The 22,294-nt window shown below is 43.4% G+C and overlaps 1 protein-coding gene across 1 annotated transcript in view; it reads left to right on the top strand.

Annotated features, from left to right (window-relative positions):
• LOC126298335 (dynein axonemal heavy chain 5) overlaps nucleotides 1-22,294 on the top strand; it is a gene marked incomplete at its 5' end in the record, with an annotated part of 791,472 nt that overhangs the window by 620,040 nt on the left and 149,138 nt on the right. Inside the window, 3 exons of the mRNA XM_049989632.1 lie at nucleotides 5,875-6,186; nucleotides 7,276-7,432; nucleotides 12,135-12,265. Of these exons, the coding sequence (XP_049845589.1) occupies nucleotides 5,875-6,186; nucleotides 7,276-7,432; nucleotides 12,135-12,265 (600 nt within the window). The remainder of the gene's footprint in view (nucleotides 1-5,874; nucleotides 6,187-7,275; nucleotides 7,433-12,134; nucleotides 12,266-22,294) is intronic.

The following is a 22,294-nucleotide window of genomic DNA, read 5'->3' as shown; positions in this document are numbered from 1 at the left end:
CAAAAGAAATATGACCATAAAAACGATAGTAGATCTGAGGCGAGTGCTAGGAAATCAACGCCCGTGATGAGCAGGTCGTGGAAATTATTGAGACTGTGACAATCATTCGTAACATTCCAAGAATTTTGGACAGAGTCCGCCAGTCAGGGTGGAGGGTAAAAATCGTAGAGGGAGACCAAGAGATGAATACACTAAGCAGATTCAGAAGGATGTAGGCTGCAGTAGGTACTGGGAGATGAAGTAGCTTGCACAGGATAGAGTAGCATGGAGAGCTGCATCAAACCAGTCTCAGGACTGAAGACCACAATAACAACAATCAAATTTTCGGCTATTTTGGAGGTAGGAATTTAAAGCATTTACTTCAAAAATGTGATTTCAGAACAAAAAATACATTAAAATTTAAGTTTTTCACTACTGTATTAGTTCACACTTGCTGATCTACAGTACTTAGAGTGGAAGTTCATTAATGTTGTATGTATATTAGCAGAAATTAAAACATGTAGGCTTAAGATTTCTGCAGTACAGCTTATTAGGTTAGCAAATCAATGGTATTACGGAACTTCTAGCGTAGTTGTTTTAGTCGTTAAGTGTTAGCCAGTAAATATAGCAAAAAATTCGAGTCTAACCCAACCTGCCACAGATAGAAATTTAAGATTTGTCGAGCTTCGACTGTTCAGCTGAAAGCGTTATCTTCCTCTAATTTAATTATTAACTGTGCTCTTTAGCGGGCAGATGTTAGCTGGGACGCGTTAATTTAAAGGCACACACTTACGCGCCCTCGTCACTGATTGGCGTTCGTGTCTTGGCCATAGCTCCATAACGATGCATGTCATGCGGGGTAATCTGGAAAAATTTGTTCGAGTCGATGTCCTCCAACCTTCTCTGACCTTATTATTAGCTTGTTTTTATCCACCCTGTCTCTAAATGGCCATTATGAAAAGGGTGGAAATCATTTCCGTTTCTTAGCACCAGATACTGGATACTTTACAACTGTCAAAAGGACATAGGGTAACAATCCGACTAGACGTCATTCTAGAACCAAAACACGTATCAGACTTTGTGACGGTTCTCAATCTTTGTATCTTCACCGGCTGGAAGTTCTGGCACATACGTACTTCAAAAAAGAGACCGAATGAGATCGCAGACTAGAGACCTGCGTGACCGAGTAAGCGAGCACAAAATGCCGAGCACAGATACATGATCTAATACTAGGAAATGTTTGGCTCTAAAGATGTTAAATGCGTCATTATCCGTACACGACTACAGCCAGCGCAAGTTTCACATACGTTGTACGTCTGTCTGTAATCATGCAGTCTGAGAAAGCCAGTGCAGTAAGATGTAAGACTGAAACCAACGTGTACCCACAGCAGAAAAGGAACAGTCTAAAAAAGGAAGTATGGGTTGTAGACAAAAATATCATGTCTACTGTGTACAAATCGTTTATAAAGTGCCCTACATTATTCTGTTTCCAGTCGGCAACGAATCATTTAAAGAAACATAGTTGTAAGAAATCCCACACAGACACAGCTACTTCAGGGATACCGGCAATAATAAAAATAGTGTAACAGAAAAATGTGTTATAATGTGCGCTAAAGATATGAGACCTTTGAGTAATGATTTCTGTACAGTTTCCAAAGAACTAGGCCAAGAATGACCCGATATTGTTGCACATTATGGTGAAGTCAGCGTTTCAATTATCATGCTACGTCCCCTACTATAAGCGCCGGCCGCGGTGGCCGAGCGGTTCTAGGCGCTTCAGTCCGGAGCCGCGTGACTGCTACGGTCGCAGGTTCGAATCCTGCCTCGGGCATGGATGTTTGTGATGTCCTTAGGTTAGTTAGGTTTAAGTAGCTCAAAGTTTTAGGGGACTGATGACCTCCGATGTTAAGTCCCATAGTGCTCAGAGCCACTTTTTTTCTACTATAAGCACACATTTCGAAAAAAAAGCCAATGAAATTGGAAACAGCATAATTCCTTCTGTTATTACGGAACTTACTAATAAAACATGTGCTGAGACAGTCGATACGTGGACTGATTCGCACAATCGGGTGTACTACTGGACACTTACAGCACGTTATACAAACATACACTCCTGGAAATGGAAAAAAGAACACTTTGACAACGGTGTGTCAGACCCACCATACTTGCTCCGGAGCAATGATCACACGCACGGCACAGCGGACACACCAGGAACCGCGGTGTTGGCCATCGAATGGCGCTAGCTGCGCAGCATTTGTGCACCGCCGCCGTCAGTGTCAGCCAGTTTGACGTGGCATACGGAGCTCCATCGCAGTCTTTAACACTGGTAGCATGCCGCGACAGCGTGGACGTGAACCTTATGTGCAGTTGACGGACTTTGAGCGAGGGCGTATAGTGGGAATGCGGGAGGCCGGGTGGACGTACCGCCGAATTGCTCAACACGTGGGGTGTGAGGTCTCCACAGTACATCGATGTTGTCGCCAGTGGTCGGCGGAAGGTGCACGTGCCCGTCGACCTGGGACCGGATCGCAGCGACGCACGGATGCACGCCAAGACCGTAGGATTCTACACAGTGCCGTAGGGGACCGCACCGCCACTTCCCAGCAAATTAGGGACACTGTTGCTCCTGGGGTATCGGCGAGGACCATTCGCAACCGTCTCCATGAAGCTGGGCTACGGTCCCGCACACCGTTAGGCCGTATTCCGCTCACGCCCCAACATCGTGCAGCCTGCCTCCAGTGGTGTCGCGACAGGCGTGAATGGAGGGACGAATGGAGACGTGTCGTCTTCAGCGATGAGAGTCGCTTCTGCCTTGGTGCCAATGATGGTCGTATGCGTGTTTGGTGCCATGCAGGTGAGCGCCACAATCAGGACTGCATACGACCGAGGCACACAGGGCCAACACCCGGCATCATGGTGTGGGGAGCGATCTCCTACACTGGCCGTACACCTCTGGTGATCGTCGAGGGGACACTGAATAGTGCACGGTACATCCAAACCGTCATCGAACCCATCGTTCTACCATTCCTAGACCGGCAAGGGAACTTGCTGTTCCAACAGGACAATGCACGACCGCATGTATCCCGTGCCACCCAACGTGCTGTAGAAGGTGTAAGTCAACTACCCTGGCCAGCAAGATCTCCGGATCTGTCCCCCATTGAGCATGTTTGGGACTGGATGAAGCGTTGTCTCACGCGGTCTGCACGTCCAGCACGAACGCTGGTCCAACTGAGGCGCCAGGTGGAAATGGCATGGCAAGCCGTTTCACAGGACTACATCCAGCATCTCTACGATCGTCTCCATGGAAGAATAGCAGCCTGCATTGCTGCGAAAGGTGGATATACACTGTACTAGTGCCGACATCGTGCATGCTCTGTTGCCTGTGTCTGTGTGCCTGTGGTTCTGTCAGTGTGATCATGTAATGTATCTGACCCCAGGAATGTGTCAATAAAGTTTCCCCTTCCTGGGACAATGAATTCACGGTGTTCTTATTTCAATTTCCAGGAGTGTAGATCGTTCAAATGGCTCTGAGCACTATGCGGCGTAACTTCTGAGGTCATCAGTCCCCTAGAACTTAGAACTACTTAAACCTAACTAACCTATGGACATCACACACATCCATGCCCGAGGCAGGATTCGAACCTGCGACCGTAGCGGTCGCGCGGTTCCAGACTGTAGTGCCTAGAACCGCTCTGCCACCCCGGCCGGCACACAAACATAGATTCTTCTCCTGTAAATAACGATTTTTTGCAACTAAATTCCCAGACATTCAAGAGGAAGGAATAAATGTCATGAACGACATTGTAGAGAGGGTGGCTGGTTCAAATATTTCGACAAACATGTTGCACAATTTCGTTTTTTATCGAGCCAGGACGCCTCTATAATAAGAGACTTAGAAAATCACAAAAAACTTCCATGTGCTGCTCACCGTATAAATAGAGCGCATAACTATACTTTAGGTGAATATTGCTTCTTATTAAATACTCCACGAAGATCACAACAACAATAAATAATGCAAAATACACTATACGATAAATGAAGAAAAGTGGCGTCTCCTCGTCTTTGAAGTCATTTTTGAAACAATAGGTCAGCACTCGCAGCACGGCGAAATTTGGCGTTAATAGTCTATGGAAGCAGAAAATCGACGCGAGTGCTTTTGCTGACCTCACAGCATCGCCTGAAGGGCGTCTCCTGGGCTCGCGACTATATTGGTTGGACTCCAGACGACTGGAAAACCGCGACCTGGTCAGATAAGCCCCGATTTCAGTCAGTAAGACCTGATGGTAGGATTTGGTTGTGGCACAGACCACACGAAACCATGGACCCAAGTTGTCAACAAGGCACTGTGCAAGCTCCATAATGGTGTGAGCTGTGTTTCCATAGAATGGACTGGGTCCTCTGATCCAGCTGACCCGATCACTAACTGGGAATGCTTACGTTCGGCTGCTTGGAGACGATTTCCAGCCTTTCATGAATTTCATGTTCCCAAACAACGACGGAAATTTTATGGACGACACTGCGCCGTATCATTGGGCCCCAGTTACCCGCTATTGGTCTAAAGGACATTCTGGACAATTCGATCCACCCTGATCGCACTATATGAATCCCGTTGAACATTTATGGGACATAATCTAGAGGTCAGTTCGTGCACAAAATCCTGCACCGGTAACATTTACGCAATTACGGACAGCTATAGAGGCAGTATAACTCTATACTTCCGCAGGAGACTTCCAAACACTTGTCGAGTCCACTGCACTACGCCGGGCAAAAGAGGTCCGACACGATATTAGGAGGTATGCCGCGACATTTGTCACCTCGGTGTAATGAACTTGCAGAGAGTATTATGGATTTATTGATATCAGCTAAGGAGACCAAAGATGAATTAGAAGGGGAAAAAGAACTTGCTATACATTGAGCTCCTCTTTGGTTTCATAAACTTCAACGAATCTGCGAGGACATTTAAAATTAGTGTGAGGTGAGCTTAATTACTACAGTTACAAGTACTGTTTCATTATGATAAGAGGAAAGTATAGATTTGCAATTAATTAACGTAATTGATGGATACTAACAGATATGTGTTTTAACAAGTACAAGGGATTAAAAATCGAACGCTACCTTTTCACATGAGAAGTTTGTAATTGCTTCCGAGTCTAAAATTGCTAAGTTCCTTTGGCCGTCTGTAGTTCTCTCAACATGGTTGACATAAATGAAAAGTAGGAAATTGTTAGCTGTGTGCGACAAGCGTGTGTATCTTATTCAGATATTCTCCTGTTCTGCATGTGTAATCTGCAGAAATCATGAAGAGTAAATTTACTGCTAATAGTAAAAATAATGTCGACTCTGATAATAATGTTGTTAGTAGCCAACATTTCCTTAGTTAAATTTTAAATTTCTAATGACAGATAAAATACTTTATATTAATGGTTCAAATGGCTCTGAGCACTATAGGACTTAACATCTATGGTCATCAGTCCCCTAGAACTTAGAACTACTTAAACCTAACTAACCTAAGGACATCACACAACACCCAGTCATCACGAGGCAGAGAAAATCCCTGACGCCGCCGGGAATCGAACCCGGGAACCCGGGCGTGGGAAGCGAGAACGCTACCGCACGACCACGAGATGGGGGCTTATATTAATAATGACGTATCAGATGTGCTACTGGTCGAAAGTAATACTGGAGTTCAAACTACGAATTTTCTTCATACTTTTATAACAAAATATTGGCACACACCTGCCTCCGTACGTGGAAACAGCACCCTAATAATGACTGTGTGACTTACTATTTGTTACGAAATTAACGTCTAACTGCACAGTCTGTATAGTTTTCGTACAGTAATGATGGTATAAGAAATTAAATAGCACTGTGACGTGGTCCTCCTGCTCCATACAGGTTTCAGAGTGGACCCTGCAAGGCCTGCCGAATGACGAGTTGTCTGTGCAGAACGCTCTGATTGTGACCAAATCCAGTTCGTACCCACTGCTGGTGGACCCTCAGACGCAGGGCAAGATGTGGATCAAGCACAAAGAGGCCTGCAACGAGTTGCAGATAACTTCCCTGCACCACAAGTACTTCCGCACGCACCTGGAAGACAGCCTCTCCCTGGGCCGGCCGCTGCTCATAGAGGACGTGGGCGAAGAACTCGACCCCATCATCGACAACGTACTGGAGAAGAACTTCATCAAATCGGGGAGCATAGAGAAGGTCAGCTTCACTGCTAGCAGTTGCTTGGCATCTACTCTCTTCTTGTGCAAATCTTCCATTATTCTAATAACATTCGTCGACTTTTTATTTTGTTATTCACTAGTACGTCCACGGTGTACGTAGTTGGTCTACAATTATGTACAACTACTTAAGATATTTGAAATAGTCTGCGCGACTGCTAAAAATGAATATTTATTTTGCCATACGAGTTTCGTTTCATTCTTATAATACGTTCTCAGTGGTCTGTGATCAGACAGCTTTATTATGTTAGTTTATTCCTAAGTGTAATACTTACTTACTGTATTTTCATCTGATTTCTGCTTACATCCGTAAGTGTCATCTGCATGTACATTTGGCAGAGATTCGTTGTTTAGCGCTGATTATTTTGGACAATTTGGAAACTAATCTACAATACTATAGATTTCCAGATGTAAAACACGACTAAGTATGGAAGCACTATTGCACACACATATGTATTAACGTTCGACTGGCTACACATATGTCTAATAATTACTGTTTAGAATGAAGAAAAAGACCCTATAAACTCACAAACGTGATAATAACATCTACAGAATATACGAAGAACTCAATCTACAGAACATAGAAGAAATCAAATGACACATATTTTGGACATTGTTTCTTAATGAAATAACTAGTGTAACTTATTTCTCAAAAGACCTCCAGGACACACTTCGGCTCGATTTGGCGATCTTTGACTGACTCCGTGTAACGCCATGACGCGGCAACTATCTCGTAGATACGAATAAACATTTACGTTATTACTTTTATTGCTGCTAGTAAAGTTTTTCTCTCATTCCTTCTCGCGTATTTCCGATTAAAGTAAGAGAATTTAAAACTCCTTAGTGTTTGATTATGTTCCTCCGCAGTAAGAGACTAAACATAGGCAGATTATTCTATTTTAGACTACGATTCAGTTTCCAAAAACCATGTTCCGTTAAGATTCGTACTTTTGGGGCCTTAACTTTCAAAATTCAGTGTTATAAACCTATAGCAACTATGCGTTATAACACACAACCATCATCAATTGTATTAATGTAGTTGAATCACTTTCAAAGTTCTTTGTTTTAGGTGGTTGTTGGAGACAAAGAATGCGACGTGATGCCAGGTTTCATGTTGTACATCACAACAAAGCTCCCAAATCCAGCATATTCACCGGAAATTAGCGCCAAAACGTCTATAATTGACTTCACTGTGACAATGCAGGGGCTGGAGGATCAGTTGTTAGGTAAGTAGGAGCAGGGCAAACTATAAACTCTACAGAATGACTCGCATTTTCTCGTTCTCAGTAATGCTGATTATATTAATGCACCTCATACACGTACACTATCCCCTTTCAGTTCGTAGTTACGTTAATGTTGACATCACAAAATAAATACTGGTACGTAATTTATTGTTTTTGGCCAGGCTACTACTAGTATTCTGTTTTTGTAGTTGACAGATGCGGTTTTTCAAAAGGGATTCATCATTCATATTATTATGCATGAAGGAAACTAATGTGTATATGTATGAGAAATTGTATTGCAAAATAAGATAAAGTTCCCAGATGCTTCCCTTCTCACCTTAAACTGGGAATTACTCCAAACTGTAGCTCCTAACGTAGATAGCAGCGTTACCGTGTCGAAGTGTGGAGTTGAATGCTGAATAGAGCATACGTAGTGCTATGAATAAAGAATGGGAACTTTCTGCAAGGAACCACTATAAATTTTCGGGAGTGGTTTCCTAACAAGACTCTGCTTTATTCTTTAATTTTCTAAGTCTAAAATACGCAATATCGTCTCAAATGACTGAGTGCTCCAGAAATATTAATTCGAAACTAATCTTCCTAATTTTACTACCGGATCTATACTGAAACATGTTTTTCAACATTAAATGAATCAACAGTAGTTTCTATTGTCTATCCATAATACTGTATTTGTGTTGCTATAGAATAGGCCTTTAAAGTATAAATATTGCTGTTCTAACAAGATTTTTATTCGTTTAAATGATTTGCTGTGAGTTCTTGGTGAAATATTCTAACTACACTGCCCCACAATAAAAGGGTCGTTTTTTAAAACCCCATAATTATGTAACATTTTCACGCAGAAATTTGAAATTTGGCTCAAAGGTGTCCTCAACCTTCCTCTATAATGGTGCAAAAGTGTGGCGCTCTACCACGGCTCCCTCCGACTCGGCGACGCTTCAAACAGCTAGGTGTTGACACGCGCGAAAAAAGACCAGTGCTCAGTTCATCTTAGGTGTAAGATGGGTTAATGAAGTCACACTGGCACCAAATTTCACCACGTTACGCCAACGCCACCCCGGGAGTGTAACACGATGGGAAGCTCGTCACACACCCTAATACCCACATTCCATCCCCTCCTTTGACACCTCTGCGATGGAGGTCAAAACCGTGACGCCCAGAGTTGAAGTGACGCGCTTTTCTGATGGTTGACCGAGAAAAACATTTCAGACGCACCTTCGTTCAGAATCGACATCAAATGGCCTCAGGAGGTGCCATATAGGGCGCCAATGAAACCACCGTTTCCCTTGGAGCGTTATTCCAACACATTTCCCAACCAAAACAGACAGTTTGCACTGCAATGAGCAACAGAACGACGTTCTTGACAACACTCGACACTGATGACACCACCTGTACGATTCAACCCTTCTCTAAGAACATTGTGGGGCTGAAACCCCATTGGTAGAAAATACGAAGAAATTCTGGTCGTATGTAAAGTACACAAGCGGCAAGACACAGTCAATACCTTCGCTGCGCAGTGGCGATGGTACTGTTACCGACGACTGTACCGCTAAAGCGGATTTATTGAACGCAGTTTTCCGAAATTCCTTCACCAGGGAAGACGAATGGAATATTCCAGAATTTGAAACACGAACAGCTGCTAGCATGAGTTTCTTAGAAGTTGATACCTTAGGGGTTGCGAAGCAACTGAAATCGCTTGATACGGGCAAGTCTTCAGGACCAGATTGTATACCGATTAGGTTCCTATCAGATTATGCTGATACAATAGCTTCCTACTTAGCAATCATATAGAACCGCTCGCTCACCGATAGATCTGTACCTACAGATTGGAAAATTGCGCAGGTCGCACCAGTGTTTAAGAAGGGTAGTAGGAGTAATCCATCGAACTACAGACCTATATCATTGACGTCAGTTTGCAGTAGGGTTTTGGAGCACATACTGTATTCAAACATTATGAATCACCAATTAGGGAACGATCTATTGATACGTAATCAGCATGGTTTCAGAAAACATCGCTCTTGTGCAACGGAGCTAGCTCTTTATTCGCACGAAGTAATGGCCGCTATCGACAGGGGATCTCAAGTTGATTCCGTATTTCTAGATTTCCGGAAAGCTTTTGACACCGTTCCTCACAAGCGACTTCTAATCAAGCTGCGGGCCTATGGGGTATCGTCTCAGTTGTGCGACTGGATTCGTGATTTCCTGTCAGGAAGGTCGCAGTTCGCAGTAATAGACGGCAAATCATCTAGTAAAACTGAAGTGATATTAGGTGTCCCTTAGGGAAGCGCCCTGAGACCTCTGCTGTTCCTGAGCTATATAAATGACCTGGGTGACAATCTGAGCAGTTCTCTTAGGTTGTTCGCAGATGATGCTGTAATTTGCCGTCTATTAAGGTCATCCGAAGACCAGTATCAGTTGCAAAGCGATTTAGAAAAGATTGGCAGGTGGCAGTTGACGCTAAATAACGAAAAGTGTGATAACGAAAAGTGTGAGGTGATCCACATGGGTTCCAAAAGAAATCCGTTGGAATTCGATTACTCGATAAATAGTACAATTCTCAAGGCTGTCAATTCAACTAAGTACCTGGGTGTAAAAATTACGAACAACTTCAGTTGGAAAGACCACATAGATAATATTGTGGGGAAGGCGTGCCAAAGGTTGCGTTTCATTGGCAGGACACTTAGAACATGCAACAAGTCCACTAAAGAGTCAGCTTACACTAGACTCGTTCGTCCTCTGTCAAAATATTGCTGCGCGGTGTGGGATCCTTACCAGGTGGGATTGACGGAGGATATCGAAAGGGTGCAAAAAAGGGCAGCTCGTTTTGTATTATCACGTAATAGGGGAGAGAGTGTGGCAGATATGATACGCGAGTTGGGATGGAAGTCATTAAAGCAAAGACGTTTTTCGTCGCGGCGAGATCTATTTACGAAATTTCAGTCACCAACTTTCTCTTCAGAATGCGAAAATATTTTGTTGAGCCCAACCTACATAGGTAGGAATGATCATAAAAATAAAATAAGAGAAATCAGAGCTCGAACAGAAAGGTTTAGGTGTTCGTTTTTCCCGCGTGCTGTTCGGGAGTGGAATGGTACAGAGATAGTATGATTGTGGTTCGATGAACCCTCTGCCAAGCACTTAAATGTGAATTGCAGAGTAATCATGTAGATGTAGATGTAGAACATGATCTGATCCCTTTGGAATGTAGCGCAACAGCAACTCTCTCTGAGGTACACGGGGTGGAAGCTCTAGCCGTTCAAAACCATTCGACGAAATCTGAACGTGATCGGAAGCAGAAAAGGTGTTTATGCTCCTTCAGCCCTCTTGTTTCACACCCTCCCGTGGCGTGATCCTGGGAGTGCATCATTCACACTTGCTTGAATATAAGGATATCTCTAAACCTCTCCCCCCCCCCCCCCTCCCACACACACAGTTGGTGAAAACTACACGGACTCTTAGACAGCCATTCAGCTGAGTGTCCCTCCGCTGCAGCGCCTGCTTGTAGGCATGCAGAATCTAACGGGTGTCGAATGGGTTGTCTGCCCTCAGGCGCTTGAGCAGCATTCGGGTGCCCCTCAGCTGAATAGGTGTCGAAGTCTCTGTACTAGTACATTTTTGAAGTGCTCAAGAAAGGTTCGCAGGTGGTACCGAGTTCGTTGCCAGTTACCAAACTGGGAAGTCTTATCAGGTCCCGTTTGCCGTTTTATTCACACATGTGTCAATGTTGCACACCCTGTGATTAGGCCACAGGAGGGGGCGAAACAGCAGGGCTGAAAGAGCATAAACACCCTTTAATACTTCAGATCACTTTCAGATTTCGTCGAATAGTGCTTACACCCAGTATACCACACTGAAAACTTGTGTTGTGCTCTACTCCAAAGGGATCCGATCATGTTCGGTGAGGTTTCGGCCACACGATGTTCTAAGAAAACGGTTGAATCATCCGGGGGGCGTCAACAGTGTCGAGCTTTGTCAAGAACACCTTCCTGTTGCTCATCGCTCTGTGAACTGTCATTTCCACCGCGAAACTTGCCATTCCCTGAGGCCGTCTCGTGTCAGTACTGAGCAGAGGTGTGTCTGAAATGATTTCGTCGGCTACCCATAAGAAAAACGCGTTATTTCAACTCTGGATGTCGCGGTTCTGACATCCATAACAGAGGCGTAAAGAGAAGGGGTGAAAAGTGGGTAAGAGGGGGTATGATGAGATTTCCATCGTGTGAAACTTTCACAGTGGCATTGGGCAGTTTTGTGGGGAAATCTGATGCTAATGTGACGTAATTAACCCACCTTACACCTCACGTGAACTTCAGAGTTGTCGCCTTTTTTACACATGTGTCGACACCTTGCTGTCCGAAGAGTCGCCGAAGCAGGGCGCCACGCTTTTTATAGATGAAGGCTGTAGGCACCTCTGAGCCAAGTTCCAAACTTCTGCGTCGCACTGGAAGACCATTTAAATGTGCATAATGTGTTATAGTAGGCAACACAGTTATGTCTAAGTTTCACACACTTTTAAACTATTCGAATCGTCAATCCTAATTTTCTATAATATAACGCTACTAAGGGTGTTTGGAAACCAGCACTTTCGTTTGCGAAACATAAACAAAACTGCGTTTTGTAAAATGATAAATTGTTTGCTTTCATACAAAACATAATCAAGACCTTCTTGATGACGTTTATTTGTATACAGGAAGGGTGATACTGATGGAGAAATCTGATCTCGAGGCTGAGCGTGTCGCTCTGTTCGAATCGGTGATGCAGAATCAGCGGAGTATGAAGGAGCTTGAGAGCAATCTACTCAGTCGTCTCACTTCAACGCAGGTATGTACCCTAGTTCCGAGTCAGACAAATCCAACATCCCCCCAACGTTTCAAAAAGGAAAGAGTTCCAACATACACTGATTAGCCACAGCTATACCACCACCTCCATGTCATAGTACTGTGCACGGCATTCGTGGTAGTACAACGGAAATGTAACAAAATTTATTCAATTGCCCCGTGTGTCCCAGGCACACAAAATGAGGAAAGATATTCCTTTAAGCAACTGTGACTAAGAGAGGATTGTTATGGTGGTACAACTTTCCTCAGTCCAAATATGGAGCTCCAATGTAGAAACAAAACCGCAATGTAGTGGAACGTTTCTTGTCAAAGATCTGGAAAACGTAAGCATTGTTACTTTTGATCTTGAGCAAATGCAGCAGGGATACTTTGAAAATATAATAGCATGTCCATGTGTTGCCCTTATCAAATCCCCGTAGCGTTCCATTTCGCTGTCTTCTAATCAGCATACTGAAACTCCACATTTGCTCTACGACGACGATAAGGGAGGAACGTTCGACAACACGGCAACATATTTTTTTGGGAAATATGAGACTGTAATCACTGCATGGGTTAACATACACTGTTCAAAAAAAATTTAGCTTTTTGCCAACCAATATGTTGTTTATGACTCCTGTGAACCTGTTAGTCATAATTGTCTGTTCTGCAATATTGTTTCTCCAGCTTTCTCCTGGATTTAGACTAGTTAACCTCGAAACATCGTTGTTTCAAATAAAGAGATTTACATACAAATGACCGAGACGAGTAGTAAAACCTAAATTGTCTTCTGCACCTATACTCTGAACCACTGTGAATTCCATGGCAGAGGGTAGAGGGTACGTACCCCTGTCCCAGTTATTAGGGCTTTTTCCCGTACCATTCACGTATAGAGCGCGGAAAAAATGATTGTTAAAATGCCTTTGTGGTGCTGTAATTAATCTACCCTTATCACGATTCCTATGGGAGCGATATTTAGGGGGTTATAGTATACTCTTAGTATCATCATTTATGCCGGTTCTGGAAACTTTGTTAATAGACTTTCTCGAGATAGTTTCCGTCTATCTTCGCGAGTGTTCGTTGTACTTCATGTCACTACTAAGTGTTAACTCAAGTATTTAATAATTTCCGTCTATCTTCGCTAGTGTTCGTTGTACTTCATGTCACTACTAAGTGTTAACTCAAGTATTTAATAAACGCAAACATGGTCCGTAGTAGGCTGGAACGTGATTTTTATTTAATCGTGTAATTCTTTTCCATGTTGGTTTTACAAGTGCTTGACAATGACAAGTTAACCGGCAGGATTTCTATGCTCTCATCTGTGAGAAGCTTTTCTTTGCATCCTACTGATATCTCTGGGTTCCCGACAGCTATCGTTATCTTTCTTGGATGGAGTCGCATCATCCGAAACCTACCAGGGTAGCTGTCTCTGATTTGTAGTGCACACCTGACCCATTTAGGGTGACCCTACTACTCTCAACCCTACGGCGTAGGTCACAGTCTAACTTGTCACAGAAACCTCGGCGTTTCTGGTTCAAGACTTTCTCTCGGCTAAGAACCAGGGCGTCACGATCTGTTCTGGGAACAATGGTGCCGAATATGAGTTTCCTTGAAACTCCATGAGCAAGGCCGGTATTATCAACCCTCTCTAGAGTGACCCACGTATGACCTCAGAGTCTAGAAGACAGGCATCGTTTGTTCCAACGTACACCACGATGTGTGGTTGGTCACACACTGTTTCCTCAAAGTCTGCCGGAATAGCCTCTTCAGCGTGGTTAAAGAGGCCTCCAGCCATACACACTGAGTGTTCCTTCCCTTGCCTTGCTGCCAGTTCTCATTATCCGCCATACGTTTGAACTGACGACGATTAATAGACCACTAACCTTTTGTGTTTGCCTATTCTCGACATGGGACAAAGCAGGTTTCCCCAGAACAGGTGAAGTGAGTTCCACCGTCTCAGTTTCAGTTTCAGTGAAAGACAACACCTCTAACGTGTTTGCTGTAAGAATCCGTATAACACCCTGAGTCCTCTCTGGTCCCTGTGTACACTATACAGGACGCCTAGACACAATACTGACACGCTACTAAAAAGTCAAGTGGATGGGTATGAAGGGCTAGTGGTACCTGCACAAGAGACAGCGTCCACAAGAGAAGTTAGTACTTCAGGTATTTAAATACAGGACGTATATAAAGCCACTTCGGTTTCACAAAATTTTTGTCACTTGACCACAGTTTCGACTGTACTACGGCAACCTTCTTTAGAATAGAAAATTATATGGGATACATGTAATCACACCATGGTTTAAACATCTGAGCAAAAGTGCTATCGTCAAACAGAAATGTCATGTGAATAAAGACTAAAACGTAAAAGTATAAAATAATTGTCACAAGATGAAAGGTATGATATCTGTACAGTGGTTCTTGTGCAATGAATAATTGAAAGTGTTCCCGGACTTTATGTACACCCTGTGTTTCTATCGACATATTTTTGTGGAAGACGTTTTTCGATTATGAAACTAAATAAGCCACGAATACGTAGTAACTTATGTGTGAAACTCTGTGAAATTGTCTGCGTCTGTATGGAGAGTGTGTACCAGATAAAAATTATGTCTTCAGCTCGCGGAAAATAATTCATTAAGACTGAAAAGTTATTTTTTGTGATCTATGCTGTTTGGAAATGTGAAATGTAAACCGAGCTGAATGCAGTACGACTGTACTTCATTTAAATGCAGTACGTTTGCTGTTTTCCTCTCTTCCCCCGTCTCGCGCTCAGACAGCGCGGTGTGGTGGTGGGGGAAATGTGAAGCGAGGCTGAGTGCTTTGCCACTCAGGGCCAGGGTAGTCCTACACTGCGTCGCAAAGCTGCCATGATTTATGTAAATCTCGGAAATCCCTTAACTTGTGGACACAAGTGTATTTTAAAACATCATTTTTAGCCATTTTGGTACAGCAAAACTCACATGGGTTCTATTTTTAATGGTAGAGTAAATACAAAAGATATAGCATTTTATGGCCCCAGTCTTTTTATAAAAAAATGCGCTTAAGTTGTTTTAGTATCCTTTCTGACAAACGAAAACCAGAATTTTACGTCTTACGTCATCCACTGTGCATCAAGTGTGGTGTCCTCTGCTACATGGCAATCACACAAAATAGTTTATGAAATACAAGGACCGCCTTTTACTATTTTTCACAAAACCAGTGAAAGGAAACATTCTTTGGTACAAATCTACATCTACATCTACATCTACATCCATACTCCGCAAGCCACCTGACGGTGTGTGGCGGAGGGTACCCTGAGTACCTCTATCGGTTCTCCCTTCTATTCCAGTCTCGTATTGTTCGTGGAAAGAAGGATTGTCGGTATGCTTCTGTGTGGGCTCTAATCTCTCTGATTTTATCCTCATGGTCTCTTCGCGAGATATACGTAGGAGGGAGCAATATACTGCTTGCCTCTTCGGTGAAGGTATGTTCTCGAAACTTTAAGAAAAGCCCGTACCGAGCTACTGAGCGTCTCTCCTGCAGAGTCATCCACTGGAGTTTATCTATCATCTCCGTAACGCTTTCGCGATTACTAAACGATCCTGTAACGAAACGCGCTGCTCTCCGTTGGATCTTCTCTATCTCTTCTATCAACCCTATCTGGTGCGGATCCCACACTGCTGAGCAGTATTCAAGCAGTGGGCGAACAAGCGTACTGTAACCTACTTCCTTTGTTGTCGGATTGCATTTCCTTAGGATTCTTCCAATGAATCTCAGTCTGGCATCTGCTTTACCGACAATCAACTTTATATGATCATTCCATTTTAAATCACTCCTAATGCGTACTCCCAGATAATTTATGGAATTAACTGCTTCCAGTTGCTGACCTGCTATTTTGTAGCTAAATGATAAGGGATCTATCTTTCTATGTATTCGCATCACATTACACTTGTCTACATTGAGATTCAATTGCCATTCCGTGCACCATGCGTCAATTCGCTGCAGATCCTCCTGCATTTCAGTACAATTTTCCATTGTTGCAACCTCTCCATACACCACAGCATCATCTGCAAAAAGCCTCAGTGAACTTCCGATGTCATCCACCAGGTCATTTATGTATATTGTGAATAGCAACGGTCCTATGACACTCCCCTGCGGCACACCTGTAATCACTGTTACTTCGAAAGACTTCTCTCCATTGAGAATGACATGCTGCGTTCTGTTATCTAGGAACTCCTCAAGCCAATCACACAATTGGTCTGATAGTCCGTACGCTCTTACTTTGTTCATTAAACGACTGTGGGGAACTGTGTCAAACGCCTTGCGGAAGTCAAGACACACGGCATCTACCTGTGAACCCCTGTGTATGGCCCTCTAAGTCTCGTGGACGAATAGCGCGAGTTGGGTTTCACACGACCGTCTTTTTCGAAACCCATGCTGATTCCTACAGAGTAGATTTCTAGTCTCCAGAAAAGACATTATACTCGAACATAATACGTGTTCCAAAATTCTACAACTGATAGACGTTAGAGATATAGGTCTATAGTTCTGCACATCTGTTCGACGTCCCTTCTTGAAAACGGGGATGACCTGTGCCCTTTTCCAATCCTTTGGAACGCTTCGCTCTTCTAGAGACCTACGGTACACCGCTGCAAGAAGGGGGGCAAGTTCCTTCGCGTACTCTGTGTATAATCGAACTGGTATCCCATCAGGACCAGCGGCCTTTCCTCTTTTGGGCGATTTTAATTGTTTCTCTATCCCTCTGTCGTCTATTTCGATATCTACCATTTTGTCAACTGTGCGACAATCTAGAGAAGGAAGCACAGTGCAGTCTTCCTCTGTGAAACAGCTTTGGAAGAAGACATTTAGTATTTCGGCCTTTAGTCTGTCATCCTCTGTTTCAGTACCATTTTGGTCAAAGAGTGTCTGGACATTTTGTTTTGATCCACCTACCGCTTTGACATAGGACCAAAATTTCTTAGGATTTTCTGCCAAGTCAGTACATAGAACTTTACTTTCGAATTCATTGAAAGCCTCTCGCACAGCCCTCCTCACACTACATTTCGCTTCGCGTAATTTTTGTTTGTCTGCAAGGCTTTGGCTATGTTTATGTTTGCTGTGAAGTTCCCTTTGCTTCCGCAGCAGTTTTCTAACTCGGTTGTTGTACCACGATGGCTCTTTCCCATCTCTTACGATCTTGCTTGGCGTGTCCATTTTTAGGTGTGTCCATTGATGAGAGGTTAAACTGGAAGCAACACATTGATGGTCTGCTGAGACGTCTGAGTTCGGCTACGTATGCTATTAGGGTTATTGCAAATTTTGGTGATAAGAATCTCAGTAAATTAGTTTACTATGCCTACTTTCATTCACTGCTTTCCTATGGTATCATATTCTGGGGTAATTCATCGTTGAGTAGAAAAGTATTCATTGCTCAAAAACGTGTAATCAGAATAATTGCTGGAGCCCACCCACGGTCATCTTGCAGACATCTATTTAAGGATCTAGGGATCCTCACAGTAACCTCACAGTATATATATTCACTTATGAAATTTGTTGTTAAAAATCCAGCCCAGTTCAAAAGTAACAGCAGTGTGCATAGCTCTAACACCAGGAGAAAGGATGATCTTCACTATGCAGGGTTAAATCTGACTTTGGCACAGATGGGGGTAAATTATGCTGCAACAAAAGTCTTTGGTCACCTACCAAACAGCATCAAAAGCCTGACAGATAGTCAACCAACATTTAAAAATAAATTAAAAGAATTTCTAGATGACAACTCCTACTCATTGGCTGCATTTTTAGATATAAATGAAGGGAGGGAAAAAAACTAACTTAAGCATTAGTGTCATGCAATATTTTGTGTAATGTTATATCTTGTACAGACATCTTTCATTAACCTGACACGTTCCACATCATTACGAAGTGTCGTATTCATGATCTATGGAACAAGTATTAATCTAATCTAATCATACTCATCTAACGCATATTGTACGATGGTTTTGAACTTTGTCCACTGATCCTCAACACTATCTGTACTTGAGACAAACCTTTTGTGTTGAGCCGTCAGGTACTCTGTAATCTGTTTTTTGTCAGTTTTGCTAAACAGAAAAATCTTCCTACCTTTTGTAATATTTCTATTTACGGCTGAAATCATCGATGCAGTAACGGCTTTATGATCGCTGATTCCCTGTTCTGCATTAACTGATTCAAATAGTTCGGGTCTGTTTGTTACCAGAAGGTCTAATATGTTATCGCCACGAGTCGGTACTCTGTTTAACTGCTCAAGGTAGTTTTCAGATAAAGCACTTAAAAATATTTCACTGGATTCTTTGTCCCTGCCACCCGTTATGAACGTTTGAGTCTCCCAGTCTATATCCGGCAAATTAAAATCTCCACCCAGAACTATAACATGGTGGGGAAATCTACTCGAAATATTTTCCAAATTATTCTTCAGGTGCTGAGCCACAACAGCTGCTGAGCCCGGGGGCCTATAGAGACATCCAATTACCATGTCTGAGCCTGCTTTAACCGTGACCTTCCCCCAAATCATTTCACAATTCGAATCTCTGTCAATTTCCTTCGATACTGTTGCACTTCTTATCGCTATAAACACGCCCCCCCCCCCCCCTTTCACTGTCCAGCCTGTCTCTGCGGTATACATTCCAAATCAATTTATTGCTTTTCAAAATATTTGCCTTTAATTTTTATACACTTTTTAATGCATTCAAACTAATTATACACTGATCAAACAGAACGTATGACTATCGACCTACTATCGATACAAATCCGTCCAGGCAATAGGAGCGTCACATGGCGAGAAATGGCTGCTAATCAGACACACATATGGTGCATTTAATATCAGTGAGTGTGCTATGCTTGTATAGAATGGGGAAGGCACACAATCTATCTGAGTTTCACCAAGAGCAGATTGTGATGGCCTGGAGGCTCAGAACGAGCAGTTCAGATGTCGGACTTCGTAGGCTGGTCAGGCTGGTGAAACAGGACAGGTGGCGAACTGTGGGAGAACTAACATCAGACTTTAATGCTGGGCAGAGTGCAAGTTTATCTGAACACACGGTGCACGAACGCTCCTAACGATGGACCTCTGTAGCTGGCGACCCATGCATGTGCCAATGTTAATGACATGACATCGGCAACTACGACTGAAATGGGTACGTGACCATTCACACCGTACACCGGCACAGTGGCAGAGTGTTACATGGTCTGGTGAATCCCGATACCTTCTTCATCATTCCGATAGGAGGGCGCGAAACCGTCGTCTTCCAGGGCAGCAGCTCCTTGACACTTGTGCTGTAGGATGGAGACAAGCTGCTGAGCCACGCCGAGTGGCTGCGTGGTTTGAGGCGTAATGTCATGGGCTGTGCATCCCCTCCCACCAGAGGTCCGAGTCCTCCCTTGGGCATGGATGTATGTGTTGTTATCAGCATATGTTAGTTTAAGTAGTGTGTAAGTCTAGGCACCGATGACCTCAGCAGTTTGGTCCCATAGGAATTCACACACGTTTGAACAAGCTGGTGAAAACTGCATTATGCACTGGGAAACACTCACAAGGGCATCCATGCATCCAGTGGAGCTCGTGCAAGCCACCATAATAGCCAAGGAGTATCGTACACTGTTTGCAGACTATGTACTCCCCTTCGTGAAGATCTTGTTTCCAGATGGCACTGGCATTTTTCGTTAAGATAATGCATGATGTCCTAAAGCCACGAGTGTGATGGAGTAGTTTGAGGAACACAGTGGCGATTGGTGGAGGGACAACACTCTCTGGGGATGGACAGCACTGAAACAGCGATCTCGTATGTGACTGATATGTGAGGAATCAGTCGAAATGGATTGCAGAGTCACTGTGACAGATGAGTTTAAATGCAGAGGTCGTCAAACACTTTCGGACAGCAGTTTGGAAGCTCTCCACAACGCCACCAAACTCATCCAGTTTCCTTATGTTGTAACTGTCTCTTATTTAAGATCATCCAGTGTATGTGGTGTGTTATGGTAGCCGGAATAACAAGATGATTTACACCGTGCGATGTCTAGTTTTCTGCGAGAGGCAATGGATCAGAACATGCTAATGTCAGTTTAGAGTCTGAAATAGAGTTCGGAGTCATGGAAGAAAGAAACAAAATTTATGGCAGTGTACACAAAGGGTGTTATAGCACAAAAAACAATGCTTCAAACAACAGGGAGCCTCTCTTCCGACTTACAGTATGGTCTGTGGGATACGGTCATCCTCCTACAGTACAGGTGATGAAACTTTAAACTGGTCTGTGCAGTGGAACAACACCTGAATATTTAATAGGATCGTCACATTTCCACGATGCCGGCAGGCATGCGGTATTTGTTTTCGATATATGGGAGGAGAGAGGTGCTGTAAAAACCTTATCGAGTTGTCTATTGGATGAAGTTAGCGGAGCTTTTATAGTTCGTCCTTTTTCTTTGGTTGACGGAACAGAATAACGATGGTAGAATGGTGAGGTGATAGATGTGAATGGACCCTGAGGGACGTGGATCTGTAGTACCTGCTTGTAGTTTGGAGAAGCACCACAATGCAGCAGCAAAATCCACGTCCTTCCCCCAGTTACCGTACTGTCTTTTATACTGCCTTGTGTTACAGGAGCAGGCTTCGTTTCCGTCGAATGGTCCAAACACAGTTCTATCACAGTAACTCAGCTTCGCCTGTTTCTATACGGGTTGCTGAAGGTGGTAGATATAGCTTTCTCTGACTTCTACTCAGTTCCGACTTACATTGGAAGAATCAACATGCTCAAAGCTGTAGTGACGGTAGCGCAGAGTATGAGGGGTAGTTGCAAGATACATAGGGGCTACCTAAAAACATGTTGGAATTTTACTGTGGCAGATAGGTTCGAGACAGGTGGCTCGTTTCGAGATATGAGAGTGCCAGAAATTTGATATGACATCGAGACAGAATGCGTTTCAAATACTCAAGAAACATCTAGTGGCGGCGGCGTGAGAGGGCTGCAAATACCTGTTTCATGCCACATTCCTTAGTCGAATCACTTTCAAAATTCGATAATTTTATTACGAGGGTGCACCGTTGGAGACGAGTAAACGGACTGCTGGTGTAATAATATACACTCTGGTGATCACTGTCTATATTCTGTGTCATGGCACTTGTCTGGGAAAACCATATCATTCGTAGGTAATGCCATACATGGATTTATAAAGCCTTTATAGCTTTTAACATGGATGATTGTGTGCACCTGTAGAACCAAGACCGCTTGTGATGGCAATATAGTTGTGTTTTTTTAACATATAGTGGTTTGTAAGACGATTACGCCTCTCTTTCTAAGAAACGGTGGTAGTACTCGCAAGAAAAACTATGAGACTTGTCCACCCATCATTAATTTTCGATCAGTATTATTTTGTATCGTATGTAATTATTTACTGGTGAAGTATTATACTTAGTAGTAGGTGGTGCGTGATAGGTTCGCCTTGAGCATCAGGCTTATAAAGTATGTGTTTGTGTTCCGAAATGTGCAAAGGAAATGGCTATGTCCATTCATAAGGAAGGTATGGATTTGACGTCGAGTACCGTGATAACAAAGAGAAGAGTATGTCAAGTCATAAGAATGGTACTGATATTTCTATTTCCAGATCCACAGCCATCAACATGGTGTATTTCTGATACTTCGCTCGTTGTTGAAAGTCATTCAACGGAGACTGCGAACATAACATTTAGTTGTAAGTACAGGGATAAAATATATATGTAACTGATTTCTTAGGATGATGAGTCTACCTGTGCGTGCTTGGCATGGAGATGGGTGTAGAAAAGCAAGCAAGTAAGCAAACAGGTCCCCCGAATATGTAGAACAGTTCTGAGAGTGTATTCAGTCCGCTGAGGGCGCTCTGGTCACCCGTCGGGAGTGGATGACCGCCGACTTCGGAGGTAAATATCTAGTGCTGCGAGGGGTATATACAGTGCTGTCTGTTTTCGTGGTATATGTACGAATGATGTAAGAGGTCGGATTTTGTATGGTGCATGATACGAATTATATGTTTACTACATCGACACAGTGTG

The sequence above is a fragment of the Schistocerca gregaria genome, chromosome X, assembly GCF_023897955.1.
Source record: "Schistocerca gregaria isolate iqSchGreg1 chromosome X, iqSchGreg1.2, whole genome shotgun sequence".
Taxonomy (NCBI): Eukaryota; Metazoa; Arthropoda; class Insecta; order Orthoptera; family Acrididae; genus Schistocerca; species Schistocerca gregaria.
This window is presented reverse-complemented; position numbering and strand designations above follow the sequence as displayed.